This window comes from Python bivittatus, unplaced genomic scaffold, assembly GCF_059951505.1.
Source record: "Python bivittatus isolate LINGU-HERP-01145 unplaced genomic scaffold, Pbiv_v1 ctg000310_np1212, whole genome shotgun sequence".
Classification (NCBI taxonomy): Eukaryota; Metazoa; Chordata; class Lepidosauria; order Squamata; family Pythonidae; genus Python; species Python bivittatus.
In genome coordinates this window covers 8,847,213-8,856,967 of record NW_028277054.1, presented here as the reverse complement: position 1 = coordinate 8,856,967, position 9,755 = coordinate 8,847,213, and the positions used below count along the sequence as shown (strand labels likewise).

The 9,755-nt window shown below is 45.7% G+C and overlaps 1 protein-coding gene across 1 annotated transcript; it reads right to left on the bottom strand.

Moving 5' to 3' along the window:
- Positions 1-1,134: 1,134 nt before the first annotated feature.
- CTU1 (cytosolic thiouridylase subunit 1) lies at positions 1,135-9,755 on the bottom strand. Its single transcript, XM_007429978.4, has 2 exons — positions 9,065-9,755; positions 1,135-7,431 (listed from the first exon to the last, which is right to left on the bottom strand). The coding sequence occupies exons 1-2, from the start codon at positions 9,564-9,566 to the stop codon at positions 6,887-6,889; spliced, it is 1,047 nt and encodes a 348-aa protein (XP_007430040.2). The 5' UTR covers positions 9,567-9,755; the 3' UTR covers positions 1,135-6,886.

Genomic DNA, 9,755 nt, shown 5'->3' with positions numbered 1-9,755 from the left:
ATGGAATGGAGGAATCTGCAAATGTAAGGGCAGAAAGAAGTAAAATATACAATAAGAGGTGTGTGGGAGGGGGAACTAAGCACAGAGAAATTTGGTATAAACTAAGGAGTGTTTAATAAAACCATGTGTAGTAAGTACATAGGACAGGTATGCAAAAATGAAAGTCTAATAACAAAAGCAATGTTGACAGCAGTCAATACAGATGCAAAACAGACCAGTATTCTTCTGTCTGTATAATATCCCACTTTTTAGTCACAAAAAAAATCCAAAGGGGAGATGTCAGTCATTTTATTGTAGTCTCAGACCAGTACAAGAAATGTGTTCATAAGTGATCTGAAAGCACCAATAAAAGAGTCTAGCTTAAGAAACAAGTAAATAAAAATTTAAAACAAAATTACAATACATCTATAAAACAGCCTGACTGGGACCCATGAGTTAATCCAATCTACATCTAGGCTATAAGTGAGATAATATTTAAAATTACATAAAATGTGATAACATCTACAATTACATAAAATACACCTATGTAGCAGGAACTTGAGCTATCAAGGTCCAGTGGATCTTACATGCTGCTATGCAAAATCTAGTCATGTGTGCTGTAATAAATAGTAGGTAGATAAAAGTTTATTGCAGCTTTTGACCAGCATGTGTACATATACACACATATATAGGGAGTCCCCAGGTTAAGAATGCCTGATTTACGGATGACCCATAGTTAAAGAATGGAGCCTACTGTAGCAAACTTTGAGTTAAATACACAATGGTTCGAGTTCATTACCCAATACTACTTATACAGTATTATACAATGATACTGTTCTGGCTTACATACAAATTTAACTTAAGGACAGACCTTGGGAACAGAACTCATTCTTAAACTGGGGACTATCTTTACATAAAGTGCTACATACATCATAAAAAATAGCAATTAAAAGCAGTTTAAAGAGTTTAAAAGAAGAAAAGGAAATGGAGAGGAGGAAATTTGAAAGGTGTCAAACAAATGCAATTTTATGGGACAATATTTGCAAGCATATTATCCCTGATGGACAAATTTGATGGACAAATTTTTGCAGCAAGGCAAAATTTGGCTACATTACGGATAATAGTGGTTATGTTGTGCTAGAACAGTGTTTCTTAAACTTTTTGTTCTCAGGACTCCTTCCCACTTGTAAAAATTATGGAGGAGCTTTTGATTGTATGGGTTATATTTATGGATATTTATTGTATTAAAAATTAAAATCGACACATTTGTAGAATATTTATTGAAACATGTAAAACTAACTATAGTATTATAATATCTAATAGCATTAGATATTAACATAAATAAAATATTGTTCATGAAAAAAAACTATTTTTTAACAAACAAAAATAACGAGAAGAGTGACATTGTTTTAAATTAATTTTTAAAAATTCAATATCTGGCAAGTAATTTTGATTTTGTGGACCCCTGAAAGGGTCTTGGGGGACCCACAGGTGTCCTCAGACCACACTTTAAGAAACGCTGTCCTGGAAGATAGGAGATGTACTGGTGATTGTCTTTCCCTAGGAATTCCTTTATGAGGGACTGAATTAGTACATCACACAGGTTCAAGTAGAAATTACAGCACAACCAGACCTAATAATAAATGGTAGGTCATCTATAAGGAGCATCTGGGCATGGGGTGCATCTGAGAAATCAGGAAATCTACTGATCAGAGGTAGGACAAATCTGGTTTGAATGTCTCTATAAAAGGAGCCACGAAGAACCTGTTCTGTGGTTTTCCACCTCTTCAGAATCACAGAGCCTACTTTTTAATAGCTGCCGTCCAAAACTGCAGAGGGGAGAGCCGTGACATCAGGCGAGGGAGAAGGCCTTCGTATGGCTGGGTGTTTCTAGCTATGTGAGATAGCCAGCAGTGGTGACTCAAAGGGGAGCTGTAACAAATTAATAACAATTTATGTTCAAAGCCATTTTTTAAGAAAACCAAAAAATGAGGCCATCTTAAAGAGCATCCAGCAGGGCGAATCTCAATCAGGACAGGACAACTCCATTGGCCAAAGAGAAGAAGCAGAAACACGTGTGTAACAAAAATCTCACTTTCAGGGTCAGCCAAACATTTTTGACAATCCACGTCTTCTTTCAAACAAAATAGGCTGATCTGAAAGTGAACTCAGAAGGTACGTGTGGTGACTCACGGATGAATCACCTGCCTCTTGTGGAAATTAGTCTGCAGGAAAAAATACCTACATAAAGAAGTTAAACTTCTGAGTTACTTTTCAATGTTCACTTTCAAGTTACTAAGTTTCAGCACATGAGGGAACCCAAATGCTGAGGATGCGGAAGACCCAGTGATGGCTTTCTTATATTCTTATGCTTCCCAGGTCAGACTCTGCCAAATGGTTTTCCACATCTCCCTTTCGTACTGCAGTTTTTGCTCTTGTATTGAAAACAGTGTGATTTCCCTCCACAACTTTCAAAACCACGATTTGTTGAACAAGACAGTGGCCTGGCTTTTAAAGAACGTGAAACCTAAAACTCCTTGTGGCTTAATGTCAGTCTGTACAAACCAAACTATGACACTTCAGCAGGGGGAGGGCCAACGTACATGCTTTGCACACAAGCAGCCTTGGGTTCAGTCCCTGGCATTGCCACTTGAAAGGTGAGACAGCAGATGTCGGAAGACCTATGGCATCTCTAATACAGACCAGAGGTCATAATCCTGGCTCTGCTGGTTGGAAACACAGAGTGCATAATTCATGTGTGGAATTCATTACTGCAATATATGATGGGCACCAACTTAGATGACTTTAAGAGGATTGTGTATATTCCTGGAGGACAGGTCTACTGAGGCTGGCTGCCAGTGCTGGGTCCTAGCAGCATGATACCCCCTAGTATGATTTGTTTGGTTTATGGCTGCAAGCCCTTTGAGCAGAAAGGTAAAATATAACCAATAGAGTAACTGATAATCATAGGGTGAAAACTCAGTCCACTGAGATTTCCTCAATAAATCATAGCTGAGCCAACCATGGTTTTAATTTAGCTCAATTGATGAGCCATGCTACTTTTGACCTTCTAGATCACTCAAAGCCCACCTTGGAGAAGAGCAACAAGCCAAGGCAACAACGGTCATCCGCCATCCCAGCCCTGAGCCCCTTTCCCTGAAGAATGACCTCATGCTTCTGTGACTATATCCCCCTCCCATCTTGGGAGGCAAAGTCCACATCACTCCAAAGGCTGCAACATGCACTGGGACCAAGTACAAAGGGTCAGGATGGGGCACCACCACATTTCCTAAAGGTAGGGAAAAAGTCAGGGAGCCCCAATTTATGTGGGGGAAGGCCCTACCCTGAGTATTTCTTCTGTGTTTCCCCATTAATTACTTTCCTTCAGTTTGGTGAAAAATGCATTGCTTTTGATTTTTTCCCCTCTCCCTCTAAAGGAGAAGGAAATTTCAGTGAAAAATTCCTAGTTAGTATAGAGAATCATACAAGGAGAAGTCCTCCTGGTCTCAGAATACATCCGTCAGTCCACGCAGTTATCTCAGCAACAGCGTAGAAGCCATTCGCCACTACATTCTTCTTTGGCTTCTCAGTTTAGACTATAACCCTGATACTCCTTGTATTTCAGTGTGTTAAAGTTGAGAAACACTGATATAGGGGCTTAGCAGAATATGCAGCCCCAGACATTTGGGACTCAGCTAACCAACTGTGGCTTAAGATGATACGTGAATCAGTTCACTGTGTTTCCTAATGTTGGTCTGAGAAATGAGATCTGGTACTTGTAAGGGGAGAGTCCAAAATTCAGATAGCTAAGGCATAAATCCCCAAATAGCCTGGTTTTTATCCACTCAGTCCAAGATTCTTGTTGCAGGAAACTATGCCTACATCCTGCAATGCGCGGAGACGCAAATCATCTCAAAAGTTGCGTGCCAGTCAGTATACAAACCTACTTTATGGACAATGAGATTTGTGCAGGAGTAATAGGAGGTATAGATTCATGCCAGATAAGATGCAATCATCATAGATTTGAAAGCCAGTGCAGTATAATGGTTAAGGTGCTGAACTAGGACCAGCAAGAGTTGGGTTCAAACCCACAGTGGGCTTGCTGGGTGACTTTGACCCAATCACTCATCGGTCTCCCTCTTTTAGCCCACCCTAACTCACAAGGTTACCATTGTGGGGATGAAATAGTAGGAAGGATCACTGTGTATGTACCCTTGAACTCCTGAATGAAAGGTGGGACATAAATGTAAGAAATCAATTAATCAATGATTGGAGAAGGCAAGTGAGTAAAAAAAGGCACAAACGGCTGTCACCCAATTAATGACAAAAGTCAGGAAGAGCCTGGTAGCACTTTTTCCAACTAACAAGTTTTATTAAAAGGCATAAGCTTTCATGAACTGTAGCTCACAAAAACTTATGCCTTTTAATAGAATTTGTTAGTTGGAAAAGGTGCTACCAGATTTCTTCCGATTAAAGAGAGCAATTTGTAAGAGAGAAAGGCAGGAAACTTAGACGAGTGAGCAGATGATCCATCACGACCACAACTCTACCAGCAGAAGATGTGCAGGAGTGCATTATCTTCAGATATCTGGTTTCAAACTAGAGTAAGTGATAGACTATTCTTGATGTTTCTGGGAGGAGTGGAGCAGCTTTGGATCCAGAAGATCCAAGGCCACCTCTGACCCAAACCACTTCAGATCTTTCCACCCACTGGATCCAACCCCATGACAAATATACAGACCTTGAAACCCAATTCCTAGCATTCCAGAGAGATGGCAGCTTCTTAGATAAGCTCCTTAAGAATTAACATTTTACAAAGAGGCATGCAAGGAAACAGATTTAAATTCAAAAAACTTCAGGAGAAATTACTTAGTGCTAACAGCCCTCCAGCCATGGAAAAATTGACTTTGAGAGGCACTCCCTCACTAGAGGTAATGATCAAGAATTCAACTCTCATGGAATTCAACTCTCATGGATGCTATGGCTGAGTGAACATCCCCCAAGCTCTCTTCCTTCCAAGAAACGACTCACTGCAACTAGAAACCTTACATGATTGGCACTGTTCCTCCACCAATTCTTTTCTTAGTGGGAGATGAAGGAAAGGTCCATTCTACCAAATTACATTCTGCTGAGAAAGATTTGGTTTCCCTTTAGGGCCAGTTCTCCAAGAATGTCCATTTCCAATGGTTTCCCTTTAGGGCCACATATTTCAGAGCTCTTAGACAACAGTCTGCATTATTCCTTTATGCCAAAGTCCACTGGAGTTGGGCAGCCAATAAATTTAAATAAATACATACATAAATATAAGCAACTCCAGAGCTGTGGAATAGCTCTGAATGAAAGGGCAAGTCTTAATTCATACTGAGATAGGGACAGAAGTCTGACTTTCCCGTACCCAGCTAGCTGGCAGGATCTAGCCAAACTTAGCTGATCTTGAAACAGGTACACAGTGGGACCTGGTTGGGATTTGGACAGACCTCCAGAAAATCCCACAGGTAGAAATGGAAAAGATGGCAGTAGAAAAATACTTCCATATTATTGCCAAGAAAACTACTTGATGTGGGCTCTGCAGTTGAGCTCGATTTGACAAAGTCTTTACCTTTTTAACGATTATCCCATAACACAAGAAATTTGCAAAATTTGGATCTACATTGGAGTGTCTATGGGATTGATGTGTCAGAAAATTGCCAAAAGCAAACCACAGATTGGCATATACATGTACTGACGCTTCAGAGACACGTCACACATCCCACTAAGCTGTAATTTGTTTGGCTAGGATTCAGCACAGTTGGTAAATTTGGCAACCTAGGGCTCATTACCTGCATATTGTGCATACCAAGCCCAGTATTGAGACTTTTTCAGTAACTCTTGCTTTAGCATGTTTGTGAGAACCAGGTTAGGGGCTGAGCATACCCAGAATTTCAGATAGGAGTTTTTTAACAACACGGTTTGGGGTTTGGCTTGCATAAAGCACTGTAATGATTTGGTTCACACCTCTTGCTAAGGCAAACAAAACAAAACACAGAGTAGTCTGGCAAAATGCATGAATCTGGCAACCAAGTCTGTTAAAAGTGGGGTTGAGTGGCACGTCCAAGGGTTTAATGAAGAAAAAGAGGGGAGCTGCAGAGGGGAGAGCCACGAAGGCCATGAATGTCTACCCCACACTGATGCACAGAGTTTAACCCCCGGTATCTCCAGTTTAAAACAAAAACCCACTCCCTGTAGAAAGGAGCAACTTCAACCTGAGATCTTCAGAGGGAACAGCCATCATGGATGGTCTGGTCTAGGTGGGGTTCAAACAGCTTCTTATGACCCTCAATTGCACAATTCAAGACCAGAAGGGAAGATCCCTATTGGGCAATGGTCAAAAGCTGGGTTCAGTAAGCTTTAAAACGATTATTCTGAAACAGGAAAAACTCTCCTGGAGGACCATCCTTAAACGTTGTGGCCACCACCACCACTTTGGGAGGCAGCAGCAATGCTCAGAAAGCAGCCTCCCCACACAACTTAGAGCCCTCCAGATGTTTGCACACTATCTTCACAACCCCCAGCCAACAGGAGCAAAGGCTGGATGGGGCTCAAGGGACCTGAAGCCCAACACACCCAGAGGGCTCCTGATCAGGGAAGGGCAGCACAGAAAGTGTGGTTGCTGCTTCTTTGACGCAAAAGCAGCAACCACCACGACTGGGGATCCAATGACCTTTGCAAGATGGCTGCTGAGCAACCATCACTATTGTCCATACTGCCTGGGACGGCTGGGAGTTGTGGTCCAGCAACTGGGATGGGGGTGCACTGCTTCCTGACCCCCAAATCTATGCTGTTCCTTCTTAAGAGTCTTTTTCCCCCCTTAATCTCCATCCCACCTCAGCAACCCTGAGCAGGAAAAGGGGGCATAAAAGGAGGGAGCTCAGAAGTCTATTGTCCTTCCAACTCGTGAGTTCTCTTCTGTTTCTAAATCAGCCCTTGGCTTTTCCCCCTCCAACAAAGCCTTCTGCAGGCGGTTGGTTTTGCCAATGGCCAGCTTAGGGAGCCCACGGTTGAGCCCTTCCAGCAGCACACACGCTTTGCAAAGGGGCTGACTGGAGAAGTAGCCACACCGCCGGCAGGTGCCCTGGACAGGCAAGCGAACATCTTTGCGCACAGCCAGCCGTTCCCCTGAGTGCACCAGGTCAGCCACCGAGCTGGGCCGGATAGCTTCCAGATCTTTGAGCAGGGCACGGACGTGGCCCCGGTAGGCATTGGGGGCGTAGACGCACTCGGTGCTGAAGTAGTCCAAGCCCTGGAAGTAGGCATAGAGCACGATCTCTTTTTCGTAAGCGTGCTTCAGCGGCTTGCAGCGGGGCAGCGCTCCCTCGCCCCCCGTCAGGATTTCGGCACAGCGTTGAAGCCGCCCGACGTCCCCCCGCAGGAAATTCATCAGGATTGTCTCAGCCACATCGTCGGCGTTATGACCTAGGAAGCAAAGCGGAGTGGAACCGGGTGGATAAAATGGAGCAACAGCCTTTCTGGTCTTCTTTTAAGGGAGTCAGCAGCAAACTCAACCCAGTTCCTCAGGAGCTGCCAGACAGCGGGTCTGGGTTTACCAGCAAGTCCTTGGCTAATCAATAATATGCACGGAAAGCAATACTTTAACAACTCAAAGACTTTGAGATTTTCAAAATTAAGGCGCAACATTGAGAAGGAAGAAACCCAGGTCTTTTAACTTTTAACTCCCAGCTCAGTTCTGGAGCTGAAAACGAATGTCTTGTCTCTGCACATGCTCAGCAGCACTCTTGCTACAGATTGTTCAGTGAGACACAGTTGGTCAGGTTCATAAACCTCTCAGCTATACAACAGGCTGCGTTTGCACAACATGCTAAATCCAAACCAAAATAAACACCTTACCTAATATGGTACCAGAACTTAGCCTTAATACAACAAGTCACAGAAGTAAATCTTTCCCATGATTATCCTTCCAAAGGCTTTACTGGGCATTACTAACTTTTAAAGGAGGGGACAGTTAATCTAATAGTTACATTCAAACAACATGCTAACCTCCATTTGTTAAACCTTGGTTTATTCAAAAAACCATAACTGCTTAGGCTCACACAACATGGTAAACCAAAGCAAACACAAATCACAATATGGTTAGCATGTTGTGCAGACCCAGGATAGTACCTACTGATTGGAGCAACCTGCTGCTCTCCAGATGTTCTGAATACAACTCCCACAATTCTTGCCATTGGCCATACTGGCTATAGCTTATGGGAACTGAAGTCTGAAACATTTGCACATCCAGTCTCACCTGCGAGCAAGATGCATTAAAATCAACGGGATTTACTTCTGAGTAGAAAGTCAACACAGGGGTTGTTCATCAGCATCCTTTCCTAAAATCTTGGCGGCCTTTCAAACAAATAGATACGTGGAGTCCTTGGGGTTCTCTGGGCTTGGCTGTTTCCATGCAAACGTTTCATTACCGGGCTAGGTAACATCTTCAGTGCTAGAACGGGAGTGGGGGTTGCTCTCTGTTTATATACTGTGGCCTGCCCTGCCAGTGTTGGGGGGGGGGGTTGTTTTGTTTTATTTTTTCCCTCTGGTAGTTTCCTGATTAGGGTATTGTTTACTGCTTGATTGTATGCCTGTGGCAATCTTAGTGTTAATCTCTGCTGATCTGGGTGATGATTGCTGGTGAGGAGATGTTCTGGTCTTTCTATTGTCTCTTTTGATAGATAGATAGTGGAGTCCTTGGTGATCTCTGAGCGTTTGCTTGCAAATCAAATCAAATCACATCTTGAATACAGTCAAAGACCAGCATAATTGTTTGCTTGCAGATGTTTCATTACCCAACTAGGTAACATCATCAGTGCGCCTAGTTCGATACCTGTTTGGGTAATGGAATGCCCGCGAGCAAACAGCCAGGCTCAGAGAGTCTCCACAGCTCGACCCTGAGCTACAGCTGTTCTCTTCCACTGGATCAAGCGGGTACGACTGATCTGCTGCAGCGTCCGGCTGGTGCTGGGCTGGCCTTTTCCCCCTCTCCCCCCTGCGCGCGCTCCGAGACCCGCAGGCGTTTTGCGCCGGGTTCCCCCCGGCCCGGCCCCGCTACCTGTGGCGATCTTGTCCGCCCCGAGCAAGACGGCGCCGCGGTCCAGCGCCTGCCTCCGGAAGACGCCGCAGAAGGTGCAGTTGTTCCTGGAGCCGGTGTGCCGGACGATGCGGTCCATGCTCCAGCCGTAGAGCTCCTGGTAGGAGACCACGTGCAGGGGCAGGCCCAGGCGGCCCCGGCTGCGCCGGACGGCGGCCAGCGAGTCGTCCCGGTAGCCGGCGATGCCTTCGTCCACGGACAGCAGCAGGAGGCGCAGGCCGTAGCCGTGGCGCTCGTTCAGCAGGCGCAGCACGTGCGCCAGCACCGTGGAGTCCTTGCCGCCCGACGCCCCGACCGCCACCGTCTCGCCCGGCCGGAAGAGCCGCGCCGCCACGATGGTGTCGTGCACCTCCGCCTCGAAGGCGGCCGCGAAGCAGCCCCGACACAGCGCCTGGCCCGTCTTGGGGCGCCGGAGCGCGGCGCGCTGCGTCCCGCAGCTCCAGCAAAGCACGGGCGCCGGCATCGCGCCCGCCGGGAAAATGGCGCCGCCCGCCCGGAAGGAGACTACAGTTCCCGGCGTCCTCCGCCGCGAGCAGGGCGCCGGGCCCCGCGCCGGCCCTTTGGCGGAGCCGGAACTCGGCGGCGCTCGCGGCTGGGTTCGCACGGGGCGAAGCGCCGGGAGCTGAAGGCGATGGGCCGCCCCGGGCACGAC

Coding starts and splice junctions, on each gene's coding strand:
- CTU1 (XM_007429978.4), bottom strand. CDS start 9,566: ATGCCGGCGCCCGTGCTTTGCTGGAGCTGCGGGACGCAGCGCGCCGCG. Junction 7,432..9,064: donor GGCGGACAAGATCGCCACAG/GTAGCGGGGCCG, acceptor TTTGCTTCCTAG/GTCATAACGCCGACGATGTG.